Source organism: Amblyraja radiata, chromosome X (assembly GCF_010909765.2).
Source record: "Amblyraja radiata isolate CabotCenter1 chromosome X, sAmbRad1.1.pri, whole genome shotgun sequence".
In the NCBI taxonomy this organism is placed as follows: Eukaryota; Metazoa; Chordata; class Chondrichthyes; order Rajiformes; family Rajidae; genus Amblyraja; species Amblyraja radiata.
Genome location: NC_045999.1, coordinates 595,169 through 622,535, shown reverse-complemented (window position 1 = coordinate 622,535; position 27,367 = coordinate 595,169). Strand labels below are relative to the sequence as shown.

Here is a 27,367-nt window from a genome sequence, read left to right as displayed (position 1 = left end):
ACAAGAAAGGTTTGCAATTCTGTACTTTCTCACATGAACATTTTTTTGGTAACTTTTTACACATTCTCTGATTTTGGACCATGCTTTGATTGATGAGTCTCAGAGCTATCCACATATTTTGTGATTCACAGGTTCACATCAACCAGAGGGAATGAACATCCTGAATCATTCCAAGCACACCACGCCCAGCTTCACCGCTCAGTTCTTCTTGAAATGATTTCTGCATGTCTGTTTCTGATAGTTCTGCCACTTAAATACGAATTATACAACTATAGTATAGACGATCTTTCTCACTTGAACAAGGATGGCCAAAAGGGCAAGGCTACAGTTCCACTTGTACAAATCAAACAAATTCAAATCTCACTATAGACACAAAAAGCTGGAGTAACTCAGGACAGGCAGCATTTCTGGAGAGAAGGAATCGGTGATGTTTCGGATCGGGACCCTCCTTCAGACCCGAAACTTCATCCATTCTTTCTCTCCAGAGATGATGCCTGCCCGCTGTTATTCCAGCATTTTGTAACTGTCCTCGGTGTGTAATCCAGCATCTGCAGTTCCTCCCTACTTAAATCTCACTGTATTCCCTTTACACTTGAATCTCATTATCACACTCTCAACCAAAGCTCTGCTCTGTGATCTTTGCTCTCAACCAGTTAGATACAGTATTGTGGTGAATGGTTCAAATCTTCCCTGCTTGTACGGACTTTTCTGCTGTGATATATATCCGGTAGATACGAATATAAAACTCTGCGATAAAAGTATGTGCTGTGATCATCGGTGGGTTTGTTTCGTAAACACAGAACGTGAACATGTAATAGGAGAAAAACAAATCATACATAATTGTAAACCTCCCACCCCGGCAAGGTATACCTCCTCTCTTTCCGCTCTCATTCCGCGGATCTGTGTACTATGTCCGACGATACTTTAAAGCAATTGATTTCATTGCTTGGGGATTAAAATGACTTACGAATTTATTTTACAAATAACTATTCGACTCGATCCTGGATATTACCCCTTAAAAAGAGGTGGAATCGGCCAGCACTTCTATCGGGTGTTACATGAGAGTTGTTGCTTGGAATCGTTACCGTTGCACCAGAACTCCCGGTGGAAAGAGTAAATAAACACCACAAATAACATATTTTACTGCACTGATCTTAACAAGTGGAATCTGGTTAACAGGCTCGTAGTCAGAAACCTCTTACTGAAATGCCAAGAGCTGAAGCATGCGCTCAACTTCCCGACAGCTAGCTAATGACTGATCCAGTCTCAGATTCGCTTTAAGCGAAAGTTAGCGTACTGGAGGGAAAAGTGAAACAGTTGAAGTGTTGAAATAAGATCACTCACCACCAGAAGCTGATGCAATATCAGCAAGGAAGATGTATAAAAGATGTAACAATGAAGGGGTAGCCAGCAAGACGGATCTCTTCCTAGGAGCCATTTGACTCTCATGCACTTTCCAAATGCCTTCGAAAGGATTTTTTTTCAGTAGTGTGTGTGCATGTGTGGGGGGAGTGACTAGCCCACTGTTCCAGAGGCCAACCCTCTCACACAGAGACGCTCACACATTACAATCCCAGGATATTTTAAAACACGATATATCTAATGGGGCTCAACACAGCTCCATTCATAAAGTGATGAGTCAATCCAACCGTTCTCTGTGCGGCTTCACTTGAGGTTTAAAGTATGCGGAGATAAACTCCCGGACCACGGTGTTCTGGGTGGAGTCACTGCCCGAGTCGCCCATAATGTTTACTTTGGTGGGAATCCCACTTTTGATGTGATTGCCCCCAAAATCCACATTTTCCACATTGAATTAAGCTTTATGATGCAGAATGACTAAAGTACTGTATCATTGAAGGTTGAACTGAAATAAGCCAAATAACACATTTTCTGCATTTCCTTCTTGTTCCCCTGCTGCATGGACAGAGTGAGCCAATTGACAGCTCTATTACAGAAGTCACCCATCATCCACATGTGCCTTTCCTGGCAGGATTTGAGCATCCATGACTGATGATGCAATGTCCAGCATGTTATCCTGTTACAATTATTTACATTGATGCATTCGAAGTAAATCAAATAATTATTTTTTGCTTCATCAGAGCTGAGAGTCACCACCATTTGGATGAGTGCGGATCAAGCAAAGCTTGACTTTTTCAAGGCAGATTAGACTAGTTATATAATTGATCAATGGTTTTGCTATTGGTCTCAAGTCTTCACCTCAACCACTGATATGATAAGGATACAATCTGTACTGTAGTAACTCATTTTGGTTACTTTGACAGATTTCACCTGCAATATTTTGGGAATCGATGATGAGCTACACAGCACCTCTGGCAGCTCGTTACATATAACCGACAACTTTTGTGTGAAAAGATTGCCCCTCAAGTTCCTATTAAATCTTTCTCCCCTCACCTTACATCTATTGATCCTCCAGGTTAGGGAATCTGGAAGGGGGTGCATATTCTGGGGTAAATATTCAACATTCCAGAGAAGAGGAAGGAAGACATATTCCTCTCAGTGGTTCGTAAATCTTCGAATTCACCAGAGAAAGCTATGGTTACTGTAGCTTCAACAGAGATGGATAGATTTTTGGACTGTAAGGAATTTGCCTGCGGATGGAGCCCAATGTTTTTATCAGCCATGGTCGTACTGAATAATGGAGCAGGCCGGAGGACTACCTAACCGACCTGCTTCTGTTTCTTTTGAGAGCACCATCATTCATCTCATCCACAGTTCAGACCCAGAGGTAACAGTTGGAAAAAGTTACTTTAATCTTTATATATTAGGGTGATAAGGGGTATGATATGGAAAGCACCAACTATTTTACACAAGAGGAGAGGAGAGGAAGTTAGGGGGGGGGGGGGGGGTTTTTGAAAATAAATTATTAACCAGCTTGACTGCACATTGTATTAGGCAAGGCAAGGCAAGGCAAGGCAACTTTATTTATATAGCTCATTTCATACACGAGGCAGACACAAAGTGCTTCACATAAAAACATGTCATACAATAAATGAAATAATAAAATGAAATAAAATAGAAGAACTAAAAGAAAAGAAAAGCAAAATTAAAAATGCATTATAAAAAGTGCAAAAGTTAAAAGTGCAATGTAGTTAAGATTTAGCTGAAAGCTAAAGTAAACATAAAAGTTTTCAGTCTTGTTTTAAAAGTGGTCAAAGTTGAGGCAAGTCTTAAATCTTCAGGAAGTTTATTCCAGCTATTTGTTGCATAGTAACTAAATCCTGCTTTCCCATGTTTTGTATTTACTCTGGGAATCACTAGCAGATTGGTTTCAGAAGATCTTAGCGGTCTAGAAGGCTTATATAGTGGAAGCATGTCAGTGATATACTTTGGCCCTAAACCATGTAGTGATTTATAGGTGAGCAGCAGGATTTTAAAATCAATTCTCTGACATACAGGGAGCCAATGTAAGGATTTAAGAATTGGTGTAATATGCTCAAATTTTTTGGTCTTTGTTAGAACTCTAGCAACAGCGTTCTGAACAAGCTGTAGCTGCCTGACAGTTTTTTTGGAAGACCTGCAAGGAGACCGTTACAATAATCTAGCCTACTATTAATAAAGGCATGTACAAGTTTTTCTAAGTCTTGAGCTGACATGAGTCCTCTTAATCTTGCTATGTTTTTGAGGTGATAGTAGGCCGATTTTGTTACTGATTTGATGTGACTGTCGAAATTTAAATCTGAATCCATAATGACCCCAAGATTTCTGGCTTTGTTTGAAGTTTTCAGGGACAGAGAGTGAAGGTGTTGGGTTACTTTAAGCCTTTCTTTTTTAGCACCAAAAACAATTATCTCCGTTTTGTCCTTATTTAGTTGGAGAAAATTTTGGCACATCCAGTCTTTGACTTGCTCAATGCACTGGCACAACAGATCTATGGGGCGATAGTCATTTGGTGATAGCGCTACATAGATTTGAGTGTCATCGGCATAGCAGTGGTGGTCAATATTATTATTTCGCATGATTTGCCCTAGTGGGAGCATGTAGATGTTGAATAAAGAGGGCCCTAAGATCGAACCTTGCGGTACTCCACACGTCACGTTGGTTGGTTCTGATACAAAGTCGCCAATGGAAACAAAATAGTTCCTATCTTGTAAATATGACCTGAACCAACTTAAGACTGTGTCTGGGAGCCCCACCCATTTCTCCAACCTGTCCAAAAGTATTGAGTGATCAACAGTGTCGAATGCAGCACTGAGGTCTAATAGCATTAATATTGAAACTTTGCCAGAGTCTGTGTTAAGACGGATGTCGTTTACAACTTTAATAAGAGCGGTCTCGGTGCTATGAAGAGGTCGAAATCCTGACTGGAAGTTGTCGTAGCAGCCAGTTGAAGCCAGGAATTGATTAAGTTGCTGGAGGACAACTTTCTCAATGATTTTACTTATGAAAGATAGGTTTGAAATTGGTCTATAGTTGTTAATAATAGAGGCATCTAGGCTCCGCTTTTTTAAAAGAGGTTTAATAACTGCAGTTTTCAAGGCTTTTGGGAAATTGCCTGATTGAAGAGAGCTGTTAACTATTTGCAGTATGTCTATTGCTAGGCAGTCAAAAACATTCTTAAAGAAGTTGGTAGGTAAAGCATCAAGGCAGCAGGTGGATGGCCTTAGTTGTGTCACCGTTTCCACAAGAGTTTTAGAGTCTATGACATTAAAGCATGTCATCATTGCCACGTTACCTTTGCCTAAACAGGGTGGTGATCCAACATTTTTGTTTGAAGCGGTGATATTGATGGCACGTCTGATGCCTTCAATTTTATCTGTATAGAATAATGCAAACTCATTGCATTTCTGCGTGGAATGGAGTTCAGGTGGTAATTGTGTTGGGGGGTTGGTCAGTCTGTCAACAGTTGCAAATAGGGTTTTTGCCTTATTAGTGTTGTTGTTAATGATATTGGAGAAAAATGTTTCTCTAGCACTTTTTAAGTCTAAATTGTAGGCACGGAGGCTCTCTTTATAGATGTCATGGTGAATATGAAGTTTTGTTTTCCGCCAGATGCGCTCAGCTCTCCGGCATTCTCTTTTCTGGGCTGTTACAAAAGCAGCTTTTCTCCAGGGTGCCTTTTGCTTACCAGAAATCGTTTTAACCGTAACAGGTGCAATGACATCTATAACTTTCACAATTTTGGAGTTAAAGTTATCTACAAGATCATCAGCAGAACATGGGTTTAGAGGTGGTAAGAAGGAGATGGCATTTTTAAAGAGTACATTAGAATGTTCATTTATATACCGTTTTAGGAGAAAAGGTACAAATAATGGTGAGGACTTACATGACACCGATGACAATTATTATTGTAAAGTTCCTCATTGCATCTTTTGAAAGGAGTGGCATTAACACATGGATGTCAAGGTAACTCTGCAATCTCATTAGCCTTAAACTCCATGGTGAATGCTGGAAAATATAAAAATGCTAATAAAACTAACCCAGTTGTTTAAACAGCTCTAACCAAAGATCATAGAGCTATGATCGTTAGCTCTAACAACCTATTGTGCCCCAACCACAAACTTGATGAATCCTGCAACTGATGGTATTAGATTACTAAGTTAATGGCAATGGTAGGATCAGCCCAGGCCATGGTGCTGTGGTCTAATCCTTCCACTGAGCCTGGGGTAATATAATATCCAAAACAGTAACATCATGTCTTTGGGACCTCTCTACCATCATGCTTGTGTATTTGTTTAGGCACTCGGTTCTTGATTCTATTCCTTCATATTTTCTTAACTCCACAATGTAGTTCCTATAATTTTGCTCCAAAGGCTAAATTGTTCATTTCCTGTTATTACTCTGCTTAAATGACCTAGCTCTGACTTCATCAACACACATTTCTTTACCATACATGGTACTTCGTTGAATGCGACTTTCTCAATTCTCACAATTCATGCATTTTTGCAAATTTCGCTTTGTGTGAATAATCCAACAAACATTTTTTTAAACAAAAATGAAAATGCACTTGATGTTCCGTTACTTTTGGTTTACCGTAACCATGACTACAGTACACTTTTTTTTAACCATTTTCCTGTCAATTTAGGTTACAGGTACAACAACATAATTAGTTCACTATAAATATGCTGCACCATTATTGTGGATTAAATTACAAATACAATTATTAACAAAAGAAATGAAACAGACTAAATATTAAACAATATATGGGATGGGAGATTACAACCTTCACGTGGTCCGCCCTGTTTCGACAAATGCAATCAACCCGGCGTGCACAATCAAATAAGAAAATAGAACAAGTTGTCGACAACTTTAGGCTGTGCACGCCATACGCAAGAAGAAGAAGAAACAATATATGAGAGGAATTAGGCTGCGAGATGAACCAGGTTAAGAGGAGCAAAGATACAAGATGGGAAGATAATGATGGGAAAAATATATAGGCAACAGTGATCATATTAAGGTTCAGAACCAGTATGGAAAATGATATGGAGTACCCCAAAGGTAAAATAGTCAAATGGATCAGGGCCAGTTTTAATGGGATCAAAACAGATCTTGTCCTGGAAAATTGGAGTTAAAGCTTGGCAGGCAAAACTGGAACTGAACAAATGGTTGAGGTCTACGATACAATAAGATAGAACTTTATTTATCCCAGGAAGGAAATTGATCTGCCAACAGTCATAAAAACAAAAAATTGGGGAGTAGGGGGGGGGGGGGGGGGGTCAGTCTCAGTCTGCCCCACAACAGAAGGAGGAGGAGTTGTACAGTTTGACAACCACTGGGAAGAGGAACTCCTGTGGCGTTCTGTCCTGCATCTTGGAACCAGTCTGTTGCTGAAAGTAATCCTCAGGTTGACCAGTGTGTCATGGAGGGGGTGAGCTGTATTGTCCAGGATGCTCTGCAGTTTGAGGAGCATCCTCCCCTCCAAGAACACCTCCCATTAATCCAACTCCGCCCCCAGGACAGAGCCAGCCTTCCTGATGAATTTAATTCTAATGGCGTCATCTTTTGCCCTGCGGCCCCAGCACACGGCAGCGAAGAAGATGGCACTGGTTACCACCGATTGGTAGAACATCTGAGGCACTTAACTGCAGACGTTAAAGGAGCGGAGTCTTCTCAAAAAGTACAGCCGCTCTGTCTCTTCTTGTCCAGGGTCTCAGTAAGACTGGTGGGAGAACTGGGAAGGGGGAGGGGATGGAGAGAGAGGGAAAGCAAGGGATATTTGAAGTTCAATGAGAGGTGATTGTACTGAAACTTAATTTTGGAGTTGATGTACAGTAAAGTTTATATCCCCTGTGCCTGTAGATAGAATCCACATTGCAAGGATATCTTGAAATCTTGAAAATTGCATAATTGCCATTGATCTAAAGGAAACATCATGGTACATCTGGTACAGCAGCTGCCTGGGTGAAATTCAGACTTTAGGTGCTGGTGTCGGTGTGGAGTGTGCATCTCCTACCTATGACCCATGAGTGTACTCCTGGGTGCTGCTGAATCCTCCAACAACCCAAAGACATGCTGGTTGGTTAGTTTGTGTTAGAAAGAACTGCAGATGCTGGTTTAAATCAAAGGTAGACACAAAATTCTGGAGTAACTCAGCTGGACAGGCAGCATCTCTGGAGAGAAGGAATGGGCGACGTTTCAGGTCGAGACCCTTCTTCAGACTGATGTCAGGGGAGGGGGTGGGACAAAGATAGAATGTAGGCGGAGACAGTAAGACTAGTGGGAGAACTGGGAAGGGAAAGGGGATGGAGAGAGAGAGCAAGGGTTATCTGAAGTTATAGAAGTCAATGTTCTTACAGCTGGGCTGTAAACTGGCGAAATATGTGCTGTTCCTCCAATTTGCGCTGGGCCTCACTCTGACAATGGAGGAGGCCGAGGACAGAAAGGTCAGATTGGGAATGGGAGAGGGAGTTGAAGTGCTGAGCCACCGGGAAATGAGGTAGGTTAAGACGGACTGAGCGGAGGTGTTCAGTGAAATCTGGTTGGTTAACTGGTTGCTATAAATTGCCTTCATTGTGCAGGTGAGTGGTAGAATCTGAGGGGAATTGAAAATAATCAAAAATGGGATTAATGTAGGATTAGTGTAAAATGGGTATTAATTGTTGGTATGGACTTGATGGCCCAAAGGCTCCATGCTCTATCTCTCTACGCTTCTATGATCATGTAAAGTGGAGAAGAAACAGAATATCATTGAGACCCTTCATTCCCTATATCAGTAGCACATAAAAGCCCAGCACAAACATTAGCACACCATCTCCCAAAATAGTATGTACCTTATTGCCAAGATCTGCTTTTGCTTCTCACAGTAGATTATTTAATGATATGCTCTGAAGTAATTTCTACTCCGAAAAAGAAGATAAGCACCTGAAGTCCACTTATGTATTTTCAAATTTCTGACGTGGACAAACATTCCAAGGTTGTGATGCTGCAGAAATAATTACTCCCTCATTATCAGGTTTTTACTACAATGAGTCAGATCATCCAGTTTGCTCATACTTCCACCAGGGTCTCTAGCCTCCCTCATGTCTCAGAGGTCTCTGACCCCCACCCCCTCTCTGGGACACTCTCAGAGCTTGCTGTCTGAGAGTGTCCCAGACATGTCAGAGCATGCCACCCAATCCATTGTAGGGTCTCAGTTGCTTTGGCAGCAGACCTCACAAACATAGAACAGATCACAGGAAAAGGCACTTTGCCCTAAATTGTCTGTGCCGAACATGACGACAACTCATCTTCTCTGCCTATGTGATTTATATCACTCCATTTCCTGCATACCCATGTGCTTATTTAAAAGCCTTTTACATTTCCCTGTCATATCAGCTTGCACCAGTATCCCTGGCAGCACATTCCAGGCACGCACCACTCTTGTTTTGCATGTCCTTTAAACATTCCCCCACTTACCTTAAAATTATGGCTTATTGTATTTGACATTTCCCCCGAGAGAAAGGTTCTGACTATCTACCCTATTTATGCCTCTCATAATTTTATATACTCCTCTCAGGTCTCCTCGCAGACTTTGATGAAAACAATGCAATTTTGTCCAACGTCTCCTTATAGCGGATAGCCTGTAATCCAGGGAGCATTCTGGTAAACCTCTATTGCTCCCTCTCCAAAGCATCCACATACAATCTGTAATAGGGCCTAGAACTACACAAAATAACCCAAATGTGGCAACCAAAGTTTTATAATGCTGCATCATGACTTCCAACTCCTATACTCCATTCCAATAATGGCAAACATACTATTCTCCTTCTTTACCATTCTATCCGTTGTCACTTTCAGGGAGCTATAATCTTGGATCCCAAATCCCTTAGGACTTCAATGTTGGTAAAGTTCTTGGCCATTAAATGTATACTTTCCCCTTACATTCGACCCCTCAAAGTACAACGCCTCACACTTACAAATCACTCACATCCCTGGAATGGAGTAATTATTCGCAACGCATCAAGGAGTGCATAATACAATGAAAGCAATAGTTGCTTAGGTAAATTACTCCAAAGCCAGACTTTAATGGGATTTTTAAAATCATCATAAAATCTGTTTAAATCGGTAAACTGCTCACCCCATCTGCTGCAATGAAGAAGTTTACTAATCTTTGAAAGTTTCTGCAATCAATAAAAGTAAATGTTACCTTTGCACAATAGACTTTAGTCCCCAACTCAGTCACTAATTTGTGAAGTTCATCCAGCAATTACAGACATGATGTGGAATATAAATAAGTAGCCACTAGAGGGCAGTAGATTATCATAAATAACATAAACGGTACACTCCCTCTGCTCCTCCAAGGGGCTACATGGGGGAATTGTACTATGCACATGTCATTCTGTATGTTTCTGGAGACTCCAGCTTTCATAACAGTGCTCCAAAGAGATATTCTTTGCCACATGTTCTGATTGTTGCTCATCCTAGTTGTGTACTGTACTGGCAACTTAAGACAAGTCCACATTTGTCATATGTCTGTAAGTGTCAAGAGTGTTTTATTGTCATATGTCCCGGACAGGACAATGAAATTCTTACTTGCTGCAGCATAACAGAATATGTGAATATGTAAACGTTGTACATAACGGAAAGAAAAAAAAGAAAAAGTTCAACAAATAACAAATATAGTGCAAATAACAAATAATAATAGTCTTTTGCAGTTCCGAGCTCAGAGCTTATTCAATGTTGTTTAATAGCCTGATGGCTGTGGGGGAAGCAGCTGTTCCTGAACCTGGACGTTACAGTTTTCAGGCTCTTGTACCTTCTTCCTGATGGCAATGGTGAGATGAGTGTGTGGCCAGGATGGCGTGGGTCCTTGACGATTTTGGCTGTCTTTTTGAGGCAGCGACTACGATAGATCCCTTCGACGGTGGGGAGGTCAAAAGCTGGTGATGGACTGGGCAGTGGCCACAACTTTTTGTAGTCTTTTTCGCTCCTGGACGTTCAAGTTGCCGAACCAGTCAGAATGCTCTCAACCGTGCACCTGTAGAAGTTTAGGAGAATCCTCTTTGACATGCCGAATCTCCGTATATAACATTAGCTATAACATTTATATGCAAATAACAGATGATTTTTAAGAACCTTTCTTTATTACAGCTCCAGATACATCCACATTTGTTCACATTGCCATAGGATTTTTGAGACTTGTTTGTAGCACAAAAACAATTTGTTTTCATTCCATGGCAGTGGATAACTTTCATGAGACTGCACAGGACTGCAATGTTACATCTTGCACTGGCAGGGATAAGTCGCGAGTACACTTGAGAATGGAAAAGCGTTAAGCTTTATTTGTTCAGAAGGTTCTCGTTCAACATTTCAAATGTTCTCTTTTCTTTCTTTAAAAGTATTGATTTTTACTGGAACATTTGCACAATGATCACTAACTGGACAAAGGACAAAGGACATTTATTGTCACATACACCAATTGGTGCAGTGAAATTTGAGTTACCATGCAGCACACAAATAAGATAAACACAACACTTTAGAATTGAACATAAAACATTAAAAAAAACTGATCCTTGGAGTTGGAGTTATAGAACCAAGGAAGGGAAGAAAAAAGTCACAGATGAGCATTTAATGGAGTGAATAAGGTGGAAGTCGAAAATGAAGGTGGTTTTCTTTTACCACAGATCCTGCCTGTCCTACTCAGTATTTTAAGTACCTTTTAAGTGATGGGGAAAATGAATAAATGAATGTGGAACATTTGGACATTCAGAATATTTTGATGATGAAAATGATAAATTACAGCAAAGGTAATTGGTGTAGAATACCGATATCGATTAAGGAATAATTAACGGGCCAAAACAGAGTGAAGAAATAATCATGTAATTTTCCAGCTGAAACGTGACAATTACATTGTGGCAGGGACTAGTGCAGGATCCCCAGCTGCCCAAAATCAGTGTCAATGATTTGGATGAAGGGATGAAGTGTAACATATCCAGGTTAGCTGGTGATCTTAAGATGGGTGCGCAGAGGATTCAGCGAGGTTTGCAGAGGATATAAAAGGGCTAAGTGAATCGTGAGCACAAGGCAGATGGAAAACTTTAATGTAGAAAAGTAGGAGATTGCCTCCTTTGGGAGAAAAAATAGCAAAGCAATGTTTTCTAAATGATGAGAAACTGGAAGGTGTTCAAGCGAAGGCAAAGGGTAACTTGGTCTCTATTACAAGAGGATTTACAGCAGAGGACAGACTTGCTGCAATTGTATAGAGACCTGGTGAGTCCACACTTGAAATATTATGTATAGGTCTAGTCGCTATACATTACAATCAAGCTGTCCACGGTGTACATGGTAAAGGGAATAACATTTAGTGCAAGATAATGTCCAGTAAAGTCCGATTACATATAGTTTGAAGGTCTCCAATGAGGTAGATGGTAGGTCAGGACAGCGTTTCCACACTTCTGTACCTCTTGCAGGGTGAGACTTATCCTTTACTAAGCTGGTGGCCATGCCGAGGCAGCGTGAAGTGTAGATGGAGTCAACGGACAGGAGGTTGGTTTGCGTGATGGTCTGGGCAACGCCAACAATTCTTTGTAATTTCTTGCGGTGTACGCAGGTTAATGCAGGAAAGTGACGATGAGGTAGAGGCCAAAAGGTGGACAGGGCCAAAAAGCCTGTGCTGATTTCTATTACTTATGTTCTTATAGCATCGCCTGCATGTAGCTTCCCCTTTGTTATTCACTATATTTTTCTTCATTGTTGTAGTGTCTAAAGCCTGGAGTTCCCAACCCAATGGGCATTGTTGAAATCCAACACGCCTCACCACCATCTTCTCAAAACCAATAAGGAATGTGACAACACAGCTTACATAGTAAATCTATAGAAACTAAGCCCATATTCTAAGTAAGCAGCACAGTATTCAGCATAAATTACCTCAAAGATCACTCTGATACCCCACGACTCCTCATTCATGCCCAACAGATAACCCAAACCCTTCACTCCAGCACAGTGGATGTCTGCAGTAACTTCAGTCGAAGTTTGCTTGAAAGCTACAAAATGGAAGGAATGTGGACAACTTTGGATTTCATCAGATGAAGGGCTAAAACATCTATCTGCCCAACACAGGAATCATGTACTCATCTCGACGGGTGGATTCGGTTTGTTTCCAGTTGGGGAGAATTAATTTTCTCCTTGAAAGTTTTGAACTTCAATTGGAATTCTGGTGGCGGTTTACCTGAAAAGTTGCGAGTAAGATGGCTCAAAAATAAACAAATAAATAAATAAATGTGGAAATGACTCAGAGAGAGAGCACTGACCGGGCATTCCCTTCTCCTCCTCCTTGACTGGTGAGAGGGTGGAGCTGAGGGAGAGGGGAGAAGGGTAGAGGGGAGAAGGGGAGAAGGGGAGAGGGGGAGAGGGGAGAAGGGGAAGAGGGGAGAAGGGGAAGAGGGGAAGGGAGAGGGGAGAGGGGAGAAGGGAGAGGGGGAGGGGAGAGGAGGGAGGGGAGAGGAGGGAAAGGGGGAAGAGGGGGGAGAAGGGGAAAGGGAGAGGGGGAAGGGGAGAAGGGGAGAGGGGAGAAGGGGAGAGAGGGGAGAGGGGAAGAGGGGAGAAGGGAGGAGGGGAGAAGGGAAGAGGGAAGAGGGAAGAGGGGAGAGGGGAAGAGGGGAGAAAGGGAAGAGGGGAGAGGGGAGGAGGGAAGAGGGAGGAGGGAGAGGGGAGGAGGAAGAGGGAGGAGGGAAGAAGGGGGAGAGGGGAGGGGGGAAGAGGGGAGAAGGGGGAGAAGGGGGAGGAAGAGGGGAGAAGGGGAAGAGGAGGGAGAGGGGAGAAGGGGGGAGAGGGGAGAAGGGGACAGGAGAGGAGGAAGAGGGAAGAGAAGGGGAGAGAAGAGGGGAGAAGGGGGGGAAGAGGGGAGAAGGGAGAGAAGGGGGGAGAAGAGGGGAGAAGGGGGGGAAGAGGGGAGGAGGGGAGAGGGGGAGGTGAGGGAGAGTGACTGTGAGGTAGTTTGGAGGGAAGAGAAGGGGAGAGAAGAGGGGAGAAGGGGGGGAAGAGGGGAGAAGGGGAGAAGGGGAGAGCTGAGGGAGAGTGACCGGGCGGGCGGGTGGACAGTGACTGTGAGGTAATTTGGATGGAGACGGACGGCCGGACGATCGATCGATCGCGCGCTTCCCGCCAAGCGCGTGGAACCGGCGGAGCGGCGAGCGGCCGTTGACGTCACAGAGGGGCACTATTGTGTAGCGGAAGCGGTGCGTCTGCGGGGCGGAAGTGACGGCGGAGGCGGGCGGGCGCGCGCGTCGCCGGGAGAGAGAGAGCGCGGCCCAGTCCCTTTGTTGCGGTAGCGCTGCCGGGGGGAGTGCGGTGAGGAGCGGAGAGGAGAGGAGCCTGAGGCTGAGGCAGGGACACCCCCACACACCGGCAGCTCACACCCGCCACCGGCGCCACCATGGACTCGGACGAGGGCTACATGTATGACGAGGACGAGTACAGCGAGGAGAGCGAGCCCGAGGACAACTTCGAGATCGGCGAGGTGGAGATGCAGGAGCCCGGCCTGGAGCCCGGGCAGGACGGCGACGGGGTTGGCGGTGGCGGCGGCGGCGGCCTGGGAGGCCTGGGCGGGCTGGGAGGCCTGGGAGCCGAGCAGGAAGAAGAGGATTACCGCTATGAGGTGCTGAGCGCCGAGCAGATTGTCCAGCACATGGTGGAGTGCATTCGGGAGGTCAACGAGGTCATCGAGGTAAGCCTTATCCGGCCATCGTACCGGAGGAAAGCCCGAGTAGACAGGCCGCACATGACCCGGGCCCTGCAGAGTGGAAGGACTAAAGACTTGGGGCTCTGGGGTGCAAGTAGGGGAGTGTGATGCGGGTGGGAACGCAGGGGTACATTGGGCCATTGCGAGGAGGAGAGAGACTTTGCCTGGTCAATTTACCCCTGTTTGACTGGTTTTCTTGGGATTGTTGCCAGTGGCTAGTTTTCTGCAGGGCCCCAAGGCCTGAATAGGGTCTGGGCAAATGCCAGAATGGTAGATCATCTATTTTCTTACTGGTTGGGTCATATATGATCTTAGTTTTGTTTAATACACTGTGTAGCGTGCATGTGTATGATATTAGGAAATGGAGTGTCATTTTGATGCAGTTCATCTCTCCTTATAGACCATTGCATTTCTGTATTTCCATTGCTTAATGTATTTGGATAAGTTAACTGGAATGTAATATACAGTCCAATATCTGAAATATAGGGTTTTTCTATTTGAATTTCAGTATATTTCTACTGTGTCAGCTAAAATTGATGTTTAGTTGAGCTGGCTTAAACTAGCTGCCAGACTAACTACTATTTATTGATTGGCCAGATGTTTTAGATGTGGATTTTATTAGTACTGTCCTTGTTGCCTCAACCAGACATTTCATCTGAAAAGTACAAAAATGGTCAAGCAGTATCAAGAATATCATAAACATTGCCCAAATATTGGGAAAGGGATGCAACCAATATAATTTGATGCCTAACAATCAGCCTACAATTTCGGTAAACAAAAATTAAGCTGGAAGCTTGTACTTAGTATTGGAAGAAGTTTGTTAAAGGCACCACCCGGGGTACATATTTTAAGGATGGTACATTCTGATATTTAATAAAAAATTGTCCATAATATTTTAATGTGTCAGTTCCACATTCTTCCATACCTTTGTTGAAACTTAATCTATTTACCTTCAACTGTTTCTCTCTCCACATGTTGATGCAAATTAGTATTTTCTTAATTTCAACATTAAGGTTCATTGATATTTATTTGTTTGATTTGAAATCTTTTCTATCATATGAAGTGGTTGCGGGGTCACGCGCATCAGCCACACCTAAATCAAGGCATCTCTCTCAACATCGGAGATGTCCTAATGTCCTTAAGAAATGGGGGTTCCCCTCTTCCATTATGGATGAGGCTCTCACTGGGATCTCCTCGATATCCTGTAGCTCTGCTCTTGCTGTCCAGGAGGCCATGTCCTTTCTGTCCAGGGCCTCCTCCAATGTCAGAGCGAGGCCCAGTACAAATTGGAGGAACAGCACCTCATATTTCGCTTGGGTGGCTTATACCCCAGCGGTATGAACATTGACTTCTCTAACTTCAAATAGCCCTTGCTTTCCCTCTCTATCCATTCCCTCTCCTTCCCAGTTCCCCCATTTCCAAAACATCTAATATTTGAAGTGTGATTTAGTGATATTTCAGTGAAGTTCATCTTCTGTTGAAAAACAATGGTGGAATATTGAGATGGGGTTAATCCATTCCAGTGTGTATTAGAATTGGCAAACCCCAGTTCATTGCAGGTTACCTGGATATTTTATAAACATTGCAATTCAAAGATCATTTGCTGAACAGACTTCAGATATGCCCTGTTGACCAATGTGTTCTCGGGTTTCTTGAGAAGAACCATGGCCAATTTCCAGTACTCCAATCAAGTTCCTTTGAAGACTGCAATATTTGTTGCTCATTGTGGTTGATAGGAAAATCTGCCAACATGGAATGGTTGCTGACCTATAGGATTCATCTTGGTGGTTATGGCAGTGGTCCGTTAGCATATCTCTCTCTCTCTCTCTCTGGTGTTTGGCGAATGTGCCTCGTTACAACACCAGATGTTCCAGCTCTCCACGTTTATTGCATAAGTGCCAGAAAAATTGATTTCTCAAGTTAACAGTTATGGTGGGCTAATTATTTGAACTGTCCAATGAGTCTACTAAGCCATTCATTGAGTTTGTGGTTGAGCTTGTCTCTTTCTTAAACCTTTCAATGCTTTTGATTACAAAAATCCATCAATCCTGGGTTTAAAATTAGGTACCATTTGTGGAAGAGTTCCACATTTTTATCGGCATGCATTTCCTACCTTCACTGTTGAAAGGGTTGGTTCTGTGTTGTAATTTTTATCCTTTTCTATTCTCCCATCCGACAGGTGGTGCTTCTTTCTGTCTATCTATCTCATTGCTTCCTTTTAATATCCTCAGTCAAATGACTGTCAGTTTTCAAAATTCCAAGAAGCAGTTGGTGATTCCATTGCTTTGTGGTATAAGTGTTGAAATCCAAGCGACTATGTTCTGTCTTCCTGCCTGCATACGTTCCTCACATGAAGTGTGCAGAACTATCCTCAGTTTTCTGCATACAGTCTTAAGTACAAATCTCTGTTATGGCATTAAATCATCTGGATATAACGGTATATATTCCATCAGTATTTATTTCCTGTATTTATGTGCCATTTGAATGATTATTGATAAAATAAATCTAATTCATTCCTTACCTCAGATCCATTCAAGTAGGTAGATTTCTGAACATTGTTTGTCCACTAACTCACATGAATGTGGCTATTAATTGCAATATTACTTTGCTTATTGCTCTGATGCCTGCTAGTTCAACACAAGTTTGATGTAAACCTGGGATTTCCCTTGTCTCTGAATTTTCTTCCACAAGCTGAATTAGCCTCTGGGATGGGCTTCATAGATTTGCTCTCCAAGTTCCAATTCAAGTAGACTATTCTTCCCCTGTGATATATAGAGTTGTGTTGTACCAAAAATGGCACTTCAGCCCTTCATGTTACATGCTGACAGTTTCCCCTATCTACACTAATTGGATTTACCCACATTAGATGTACATCCTTCTTATGCCTTCTGCATTCAGCCAGTCTGAATACCTCTTCAACATAGTGATTGTATCTGATTTCATTACTGCCAATGAGTTCCAGATATCAACCAGTCTAAAAATCCCCATTAAAACTCTTTTGTCTCACCTTAAACCTAATTTAGAGAATTTGTCAATCTAGACAATTTCCTGGTGAATGTATTCACTTCAGGGCAACCGCATTTTTCCTAGTGTGTCAACCAGAATTGCACGCTGTACTCCCAAGTGCAGCCTAAATATGTAAAATTGTGACATAACATCCCAATTGCTCTCCAAATCTGGAGGGTATCAACATTCTCTACTGTATAATTCCATTTATGTTGATGCAGGTGGGAACCCTACACACTTGCATCTGCTGCATTTCCCCATGGAGGAGTCAGCACAGAAGCAACATCAAAGCTGTGACTAGCCTAATACTCATCAATCTGTCGGACAAATCAGACTTAGCTTTGAGTATTGATACGGAAGCCTTGTTTTTCATTCCACACTGATAACCTCAGAACCTGAATTGCATGGCTAATGGGAAAGTGCATAGCCCTCATTTGGAGGGGCAAAAGAAAGATGTCAATATATGGCGACATTTTGCAGGCAGCTGGGCAGAATAATGTTAAATATACATGTTTTAAACATGAATCAATGTACCTGTTTTAAACAATTAACATGCTCCTTCTGGATCATCTAAATTATTATTGTTACTATAGCCGAATGGACACAGATCTGACTCCATGACACAAAGGCACGCTAAGTACAGTACCTGGAAGTGCAGTGGATGCTGGACTTCCAGGTACTGTATGTCAGTGACTGTAAACATGGATTGGACGTTGGCATCAGGAAAAGGAAGTGGTAGCGCCATTTGTTATATGATGAGCAGTTTGTGCTGGTCCTGTCCAACTCTTGCTTCCCCCATCTGGAATATCTAGTATTGAAATGCCATCCCATCTACCTCCCAAGGGAATTTGTCCATCACCATGACTGCTGCCTTTCTCCTGCCCTGGGCAGATATTTAGCTAGCACTTGAGGAACTATATACCATAGTCAACAGGCGCAAGACAGTGTACCCCAACACTTATCTGTAATAGCCAAGGATTTCAACAAGGCTATCTTGCAGAAGACGCTTCCGAACTACCATTAACATGCGTCCTGCAGCACCGAGGATCAAATACTCTTGACCAATGCCACTTCACTGACAGTGATGTCTATCACACCAAGCCTCACCTGCGCTTTAGAAAACCAGATCACCTGGCTATGCTCCTTCCTGTATATGACTGGTGACTAAAAAGTCCAGTTCTGGTGAGGAGAATTGCTGATCATTGGAAGGCAGAGAGAACAACTTCACGGCTGCTTGAACTTGGTCGATCGGGCAATATCGAAGGACTCGGCAACAGATAAATATGTCCTGGTTATTACCGACTTCAGAAGGAAGTGAGTGGATGAGTCTGTTCCTTCCAAAACCATCCGAGCTATCCGTAGCCAGGTCCCTTGGATGAACCAGGAGATATGAACTGAGGACCAGATCTGTGGCGTTCAAGTCGGACGATTCTGAGTCATACATGAAGTCTAGAAGGCCACCAAGAATGCAAAGAGACACTTCTTAGATGCTCGGTAACATGGCAGGGCTTTCTACAAGATGAAAGTAAATAACTGAAGTGACTGATGCACCGTTCTCAATGCTTGATTTGAAAGGGAGAGCAACAATGTACCTTCACGACCCCCAATTACTCTGATTTCATTCTCTGAGGCCGACACCAGAAGAACCTTCACGAGGAAAGCATCTGGCCTGATGGCGCCCCTGGCTGCATTCTCATAATCTGTACAGACCAATTGGCTGTAGTTTTCATCAACATCTTCAACCTCTCAGTACTGCAGGGCCGACCTACTTTAAAGGGCATCTATAATGTCAGTGCCCAAGAAGTGACATGTCTCAACGACTATTGATTAGTGGTACTTGTGGCCATTATGATGAAGTGCTTGGAAATGTTGGTTATGACACAAATCAACTCCTGTATCAGTAATGACCTGGACCCATTACTATTTGCCCAATGCTGCAAGGCAACAGCGGGTGCGATCTCATTTGCTCTCCACTCTGCACTGGACCATTTGGATAACAGGAACACGTGCATCGGGCTGTTCATCAGCATTCAAGACTTTCGCCCCTTCCAAACTCACTGTCTATATCTCGGGGAACTTAATCTCCACTCATGCAACTGGATCTTCATCTTGCTTATCAGCAGACTCCAGTCAGTGCAGATTGACATCATGAGCACAGGGTACCTCAGGGCTGTGTAGTCTATCCCATGCTCCTCTCTCTCTCTCTCTCTCTCTCTCTCCCTCCCCACCATGACTACCTAGCCAGGTACAGCTTCTCACCATCTCTAAACTTGCTGAGCAATACAGGATTCGATGTACCCGAGTACGGGAAAGATCTGGTTGGGTAGTACAAAATCCTGCTCTGAACTTTAGCAAGACCATAGAGCTTATTGTTATCTTCAGCAAGGGTCAGTGCACTTGTTTGGTAGATCAAGCGTTGGTTGGATGGTGGTAAAAAAGTTAATAGATTCAAGTTCCTGGGTATATATATCTCTTTCAGGATCTGTCCCGAACCAAGCATTTTAATGTCACCATAAGGAAAGCATAATCAAATTCCTCTATAAAACTTGTACTGTTAGTTTCACTTTCAAGAATAGCTTCTCTCCATCAACCATGAGGTTCGTGAAACACAGTGCTCAACTCTGACCGCAACCATACCTCAGCAATAAACCACTACAGACTTTGCACTATGATTATGCTTTACATGCTTGTTGCTCTAACATGTCTGCTTAACATGGAATAACTGAGGATTTATTGCATATTGTTGCTTCTGCGTTTAATTTACCTGTAAAGTTGCAGCAGGCACAAATTTTATTCTGGTTCATATCTGGTGCAAATGACACACAGCCACTCTGAATACGGCTTCATTCTAGAGTCTTGTGGTTGCACACACTGATTCAGTGTCTGTCTGCCTCCAGTGATATTCTTGTTGTTATCCTGAACATATGGCTGATGGATAACTGATTAGTTGATGCTTTTATTTTTCAACTGAGATGGATATTTCAGAATATTTTACACTTTCCTTCAGAAGTAATTGATAGCTCAAACTTAACTCAAATATGACACTGCCTTTTTCCCAGTTTGAAATACACTTTATTCATAACAATGCAAAAAAAATGAAGCGTTGAAACCATTATTTTCATCTAAATCTTGTTATTCCTGTTAGTTTAGCAATTATGCATATACGACCTTGAGCAAATAGTTCAATAGATTTTAACAAACATTCCCACTAATGAGTGTGGACTGGCAGATTGGACCAATGTTGAGTCCATCCCCGTGGAGCCTTTTGCATTCTGACCCTCAGAACTTTGCTCTAGAATGCCATTTTTGGCAGGAGCAGGATAAGCTTCATCACACACATGATGCCGGCAATGCTTCTAGGCCAGGCTAAAAAGTACTATTGAAGCCAGACCATTGCCATGTTGCCCAGTGTGGATGAGCATGCCTTTGGGTGAGATGCTGCTCAGCATTACACTTGGGAACTACGTTACTGTCGAGCATGTCTCAATGAGAAACCTTCAGACTTCTGCTGCTTTTTGTTTTCCCCTGGTGATTGTGGAAACCACAACTTCTGCCCAGCAGATCCTGTCATTTGTGCCCGGGTGGGGCTGTTTGCTCATGAATCATGTTATGGGTGGCCAGTTTTCATGGCAGCAAAGCCTTTCCATAACACGTTGTCTTTTGTGTGCTTGGCTATTTTGTCCCAGCTATCAGCTTGTCCTTAAAATGGTGGACAGTCATAATTTCAACTTGCATTTGTCTGCAGAGTTTTTTCTCTGCACATATAAACTGTAAATAGGTTTCGACATTCATTTTACTGTTGCTTAATTTGGATTAACCAGAATGGGCTGTGGCTGAGCCATATCCACAAGCTTCACAAATCATTTTTTTCTTGAACAGTTGAGAGCATGCATCTATATCTAATGTGTGTTATAGCTGTCCTTAAAGTTTGTGCTTGAGGTTTAATTGTAGCACTAACATAACAGAAAACGCTGGAAATAGCCAGCAGGTCAAGCAGTACAAGAGGAGTGAGAAACGGTTTATGTTGCAGACCAATGAGATTTTATCAGAGCTGGGACTTTAGAATTAACAAAGTTTAATGGACTTGTCCCACTTAGGCGACTTTTTAGGTGAGTGCAGGAGACTCTGCGCTCACCACATGTTCACTGGTGAGTCTCCTTCATGGTCGCGAAGAGTTCCCGCATTCTGGGAACTAGTCGCGGCCTCAGTATGGTCGCAGCAAATTTTTCAACATGTTGAAACATTGGTCGCCATGGAGAAAATCGATAATCCTGTAGTCGTAGGTGCAGTTGTAGGTAGATTTAGGTAGTTTTAGGTAATCGCCTTTGCTGACCGGTCATATTAATTGGCTCATTGGGGGGAAAAACGTAAGCACGAGTTTTCAGAACCAAGGATAACCGACTGGTAATTTTAAATGCCTGCCGAACATCACAGCTGTGTATCTGGCTTATTAAAAGTTGTCTGGCTTCTTAAAAGTGTCTCCACTCCTTCTCCCCTCACCCCCCAACCCCCCCCCCCCTTTAAAAGACTTACCGTACACGGGCCGTCTTAACCTTCCTGTTCATCGACGTGTGTGTCTATATCACCGTGGCTTTGGGTGAATTTCAGACAGCGCTCCTCCCGCTTCCCTGGCCCCTGCCTTTGCGATGTGTTTGTGTGTTCCACTCTGACAGTCGTCGTTCCAGTTCCCGTTTTTTCAGGCGACTGCCGGCAACTTGACAGTCGCCGGCAGTCTGCTGAAAAATCGCCTAAGTGGGACAGGCCCATAAGATGCAGACAAGGGGTGAGCAGAATAGGGAACCAGAAGGGATGCCTTTGATAGGATGAAGGCACATGAGTGAATGACCAATGGGTAATTGTGCAACCTTAACATCAAGGTCAGGTGAGAGGAGATGCAAGCGGGAGAAGTGGATTAATCAGTTGGCAAAAAATGAAAAGGGAGTGTTAGAAATGTGGAATGGACTACAGGAGATGTTGAATTCATTGCTCATTTCTGAATGTATCCAGTCGGGAATGGGATGCCGTTGGTTATCGTTCAGCTTTGTTGGATATGTGTCATAGGTCATGGTCAGAGTGGGATGAAGGATTAAAGTGAGAGGCAGCTGGAAGCTTTGAGTCACATTCATTGGTGGTCCAGAGGTGTCCTACAAAACAGCAGCTTCTGTTTGTTATTTTCCCCCATGTAGAGACCACACCCTGAGCAGTGAATGCTGGATATTACATTTGTTTCTCTCGGAAACATTGCTTGGGGTCCCACACATGGAAAGGGGTAATTGTATGAAGGTGCATAAAAAGGCTGGGGGTGGATGTGGCTATATGGATGTAGGTTGATACTACCGGCAGCTCAGCTGTAACGCATGTTTCCATAACATAAATGAGATATAATGCAAGTGATGAAGTTGGGAACACTATTTGCCTCATGCAGGCTGAATTGGCTATGATGTGATTTTGGTCAGGACCGAGAGAACCCCTTTGGAAACTAACAAGCAGAAATAAAAATGTCTTGGATTTAATCAGTATAAGAAAATTAACTGTTTCCCTGCAGTGAGCAAACTCCATTGGAACATAATTTTTGTGCTACAGCAGAAATCCCTGTACTTGAATAAGAAAATATTATAGCTTATCTGAAAAATTGGACCATCCTACCATTTAAGAAAATAGTGATTTGCTGCTTAAGCTCAGAGTACTTGTGGGGGCATGCATTTTGTATTGGTTTCCACCCACTCATTTGTTCTCTCTGCACTGTATATTATATGGGCTGCAAGGTATTTGTGGCTGTTTTGTTTCATCTATTCATATTTGTATCACAAGAATGGAGTACAATACAAGAAATAGAAGCAGAGGCTTCTCCACTTCTCAGGCCTAAATGGCAGACTCTTTATCCCACGGTTGTACCTTCTAGCTGAGCACTCAACCATATGTCATCTTCTGATGATCTCTGTCACAGTTGTGTATGTCTCCACAGGATCACTCTCGTTCCTCTAACCACTGTCAGCTTAGACCAGCATTAGATACAGAGAATTAGACAGCACAAAAATGGGTCCTTCGGCCCATCTCAATCAATGCTGACCCAGATATCTGTCTGAGCTTATCCCATTTGCCTACATTTGGCCCATTTCTATGCATGTGCCTATATAATGCCTGAGTGCAGCTCGTTCCATGTACCTACTTCCCTCTGTGGAAAAAGTTGCCCCTTGGGTCCCTTTTAAATAATTCCCCTCTCAATGTAAATCTATGTTCTCTAATGTTAGATTCCCTTATCAATTGTGAAAGACTGTGACCATTCACCTTATCTATGCTTCTCATTACTTTATATATCTTTAAGGTAAACCAATGGTCACCTACGTTCTTGGGGAAAAGAATCTCAGCCTCTCCAGTTTCTCCTTTATAACTCAAGCTCTGCAGTCCCAGGAATAAGCTTGTGAATCTCCTCTGCATCCTTCCCAGCATAATGATGTCCTTCCAATAGCTAGAATTAGAATTAGATTCCTTTATTGTCATTCAGACCTTTCGGTCTGAACGAAATTATGTTGCCTGCAGTCATACACAGAACCAATAAAAACAAAACATACAATAAACACAAATTAAACATCCACCACAGTGAGTTCACCAAGCACATCCTCACTGTGATGGAGGCAAAGTCTTAGTCTCCGTCTCTTCCCTCCTTGTTTTCCCTCTGCGCTGAGGCGATCGATCCAGGCCGGAGATGCCGCCCTCCAGTCCAGCGGACCTCCGTGGTGATGTCGCCGCCGCCGAAAGCCGGAACGACGTCTCCGCTCTGAGACGGCCCGCCACAGCATCAGCTTCGGGCAGCCGCCCCAGCTCCAGGCCGCCGCCCCAGCTCGGGGTCCCGCAGTCTCCGCTCCGGGCCGCCGCCCCAGCTCCGGGTCCCGCAGTCTCTGCTCCGGGCAGCCGCCCCAGCTCCAGGAGACCAGAATGCATGTAATACTCCCAAGTGTAGTCATACCGCAGACATTGTTATAATATGACGTCCCAGCTCCTGTTCTCAATACCCTAATCGACTGAAGGCAATATTAAGAATGAAAACTGAGAATGTTTGAAGAAAGAAATTGGGATCTCAGCTGAATTCCTTTCCTTAGTCCACACCAGCAGAGGAGATTAACTTACAATTTTGTCATTCATTTATCGTGCATAAATTTGCTGCTACAATTGTGTACAGAACAAAGATGATAAGGAATTCAGTGCTGGCCTGAGACGGGTTAGTTATACCCTGCTGCTGGTGTGTTGTTGCAAGACTTGTCTAAACTCCATTCTATCCAACCACTGTAATGAGTGTCCCCAGCAGAACAAATCTAATGTTTGAAGGGGCAAGCAAAAGCTTTCTCAAATAATATAACCAACTTTAACATGCCTCGTTGAAGGGCCCAGTACCCTAGCATTATCACGTGACACCTACTTCCTGATTGGTGTACACTGTAAAACTGTACACTGTTTGAGCGGGATAGATAAAAGAAAGACTTGTATTTATGACTTCAGGATATGCAAAGATTCTTTAGAGCCAGTGAAGTGTTTTAAAATGTGCTCATTGCTGTGACTTCATTTCATGGAGGCCCACCGAGTCCGTGCCGACTACCAATCGCTCCTAATACTAAGACACACACACACACACACACACACACACACACACAGTGTGGGAGAAAACTAGAGCGCGTGGAGAAACCCCACGCGGTCACAAGGAGAACATACAAACTGCGTACAGACAGCACCCGTAGTCAGGGTTGAATGCGGGTGTCTGGTATTGCAAGGCAGCAACTACTGTGCCGCCCAGTCCATAGGATGTAGGAAATATAGCCAGTTTGCATCAGGAAGTCGGGCAACAAAATGGGATTTATGCAGAAATTAATTTCTGGATTTCTCCATTCTTTTGTCATTGTGTTGCTTCTTGCCTGTAGATTATTTGTTGGACTTGTTTAATCTGAAGTTTTTAAATACCTTATTTCAAATATTCTATGCCACTATATGAATGTTTGCCTAAATAAAAAAGTAACCGTGTGATTTTTGTAATGCTATGTGAATGGGAAGTGGAGTGGAATCCGTTTGCATGGGATGTGTTGCCATGCCACAAGGAACAGATGAGTGAGTGAAGTGTGTTTTTAAACCACTGGTTTTCATGATTTACAAAACTATGGTGACTTTCTTTACGGTGTTACACGCTCAGTTTTTGTCAATTCCAGATTGTATGTGTGATGCTTGAACCATATACTGTTTATAATTTCCTGTGAGGTTGGGCATATGGTAGGCTATCAGCATGTGCATAAATAAATTAAAACTAGCAGTATTGTGCATGAAATGAAGTCATCAAGTGACAAGGTTGGGGAACAGGCCTTTTGGACCACTGAGTCCATGCAAACCATTACTCTCCATTCTCTACCGCTCACCTGCACACAAGGAACCAATTAAGCCACCACCTTTGGGTTGTTGGATGAAACTGGATCACCTGGGCGAGCACCCAAGGTCAGGTTTGAACCCTTCATTTCTGGTGCTGTGAGGCAGCAGTTCATTTTGGTCCTTGACTGTTTCCCTGGCAATCCTATGGCTGCTGATAAACATACAGAGTGTCCTAAAGCCATAGTAACATGGCATGGAAATATGCTTTTTGGCCCAACTCGTCCATGCCGATCAAGGTGCCCCCATCTAAGCTAGTCCCACTTGCCCACTTATCCATATACTTGTCCAAATCTTACCCATGTACTTGTCCAAATGTCTTAATATCTTTGAGATAAGTTAAATCTTGCAATTCTCCTTAATCTTGCTTGACAAGGATATTTCACATTACCTGCCCCCCTAATTTCCAGTTCTCTCTTAAATCCTCGACGTTCCTCAAGAGTCACTTGTTTCCAATTGCCTATACCTGTCATCTGCTTCCTTTTCTTTTCTGATTAAGCCGTCAATATTCTTTATCATACTGGGTTCCCTAATCTTGCAATCTCTGCCTTTTGCCCTTACTGTGCTTAGTCTTTATTTTATCTTTCTTGATACCCCAGATGCATTTTATTGCACAGCATCCTAAACATTTCATGCCCTCAACAGAATATTCATGCACCTTTGTGTTTGTTGGATTGCTGTAATTAAACTGGTGGAAGTGATAATGTCTAGTTAGTCAAGATTTAAAAAGCTATATTGAGCATGCACTAGGTGAAAGAAAATTACATTTGTGGTAGTTGCTGCATATCCGCAACAGTTCAGTGATTTGCATGCAAAAAAAACCCTCTAGATACTGCAGCCATTTTGTTCATAAAGCACATGTTATGGGAGTAAATGGAAGAATTTTCTTTCTCCTTCAGTGCAATTGAGCCTTTAACACACATGCAGGGTTTTCAATAGTTCGGTATTGCATAATGATAACCTACATTGTGTTTGATTTGTGTAGCTTAACTCCACTGAGCCCTTTGACTCAGGTGGTTGCTATGGTGTATTGAAATTACGTTTCACACAGGAAGCACAATGTACAATATTGAAGTAGAATGGCTGTTTTTTCTCTTCCTGCAGTCGAGTTAAAGTGTCAAAATGGTGACAGTGGCCATTGTTCAACCAGAGCTTGCATGTCGCTTCATAACTAAAGAAACCCAATCTCAATAATATTTAAATACTTCAACCAGAGAAAATATTCTTCAAAATAAATGCTTTGTGTAACTTGGCTTTGTCTTTTACCTACAGAATCCAGCTACTATCACAAGGATACTTCTCAGTCACTTCAACTGGGATAAGGAGAAACTAATGGAAAGGTAAGCCTGGTCTCTGGTGAAATATAGTATGCTTAATATACAGTGAGGTCACAGATATCAGCTGTGGGGCATGAGGGTATGTGGCGTTTAATTAAGTTGTATGCTGAATGGAAATATACACTTTTTAGTGGAAAAGACCAAGCAGATTACAAGAAAGAAATCGATGTTGGGTTGCAGTGATCACTGATCCAATGTATGAAGGCCGTGGAGGTTACTTTTGGCTCCAGCAACCTGCTTTTTAGTCAACGTTGGTCTCTGGGGAGATTGATGTTCCTGTAGCTTAATGAAGGTTGTGATGCTGCAAAAGTTAATAAACACAGATATTCACGATGATCAGAAGAAAGCTGGAGCAATGTTGAGTTGTCACCAGCATCCTGGACAGGAGGGATCTATCCCAGCAGCATCCTGTTGGGAAAAGATTTGTATTACTTGTATGATGGCAGAATTATTATCCCACAAAGGTAGTACTAATAGTCACAAGCAGGCAAGCTTCGAGAGA

The 27,367-nt window shown here is 42.9% G+C and overlaps 3 protein-coding genes across 6 annotated transcripts in view; 1 reads left to right on the top strand and 2 right to left on the bottom strand.

Annotated features, from left to right (window-relative positions):
• The window catches only part of cspg4 (chondroitin sulfate proteoglycan 4), a 67,682-nt gene extending 65,989 nt beyond the window's left edge, over positions 1–1,693 (bottom strand). The window contains exon 1 of the mRNA XM_033015085.1: positions 1,345–1,693. Within this exon, the coding sequence (XP_032870976.1) occupies positions 1,345–1,438 (94 nt within the window). The 5' untranslated portion in view covers positions 1,439–1,693. The remainder of the gene's footprint in view (positions 1–1,344) is intronic.
• The window catches only part of mtmr10 (myotubularin related protein 10), a 902,395-nt gene that overhangs the window by 426,672 nt on the left and 448,356 nt on the right, over positions 1–27,367 (bottom strand). The gene's annotated exons all lie outside the window — the stretch shown is intronic.
• Positions 13,625–27,367, top strand: part of arih1 (ariadne RBR E3 ubiquitin protein ligase 1) — a 51,162-nt gene continuing 37,419 nt past the window's right edge. Inside the window, exons 1-2 of one of the 4 annotated variants that reach the window (XM_033015117.1) lie at positions 13,625–14,101; positions 26,801–26,868. In XM_033015117.1, the coding sequence (XP_032871008.1) occupies positions 13,811–14,101; positions 26,801–26,868 (359 nt within the window). In that variant the 5' untranslated portion in view covers positions 13,625–13,810. The remainder of the gene's footprint in view (positions 14,102–26,800; positions 26,869–27,367) is intronic. The other 3 variants (XM_033015116.1, XM_033015118.1, XM_033015119.1) reach the window with 3 other exon arrangements.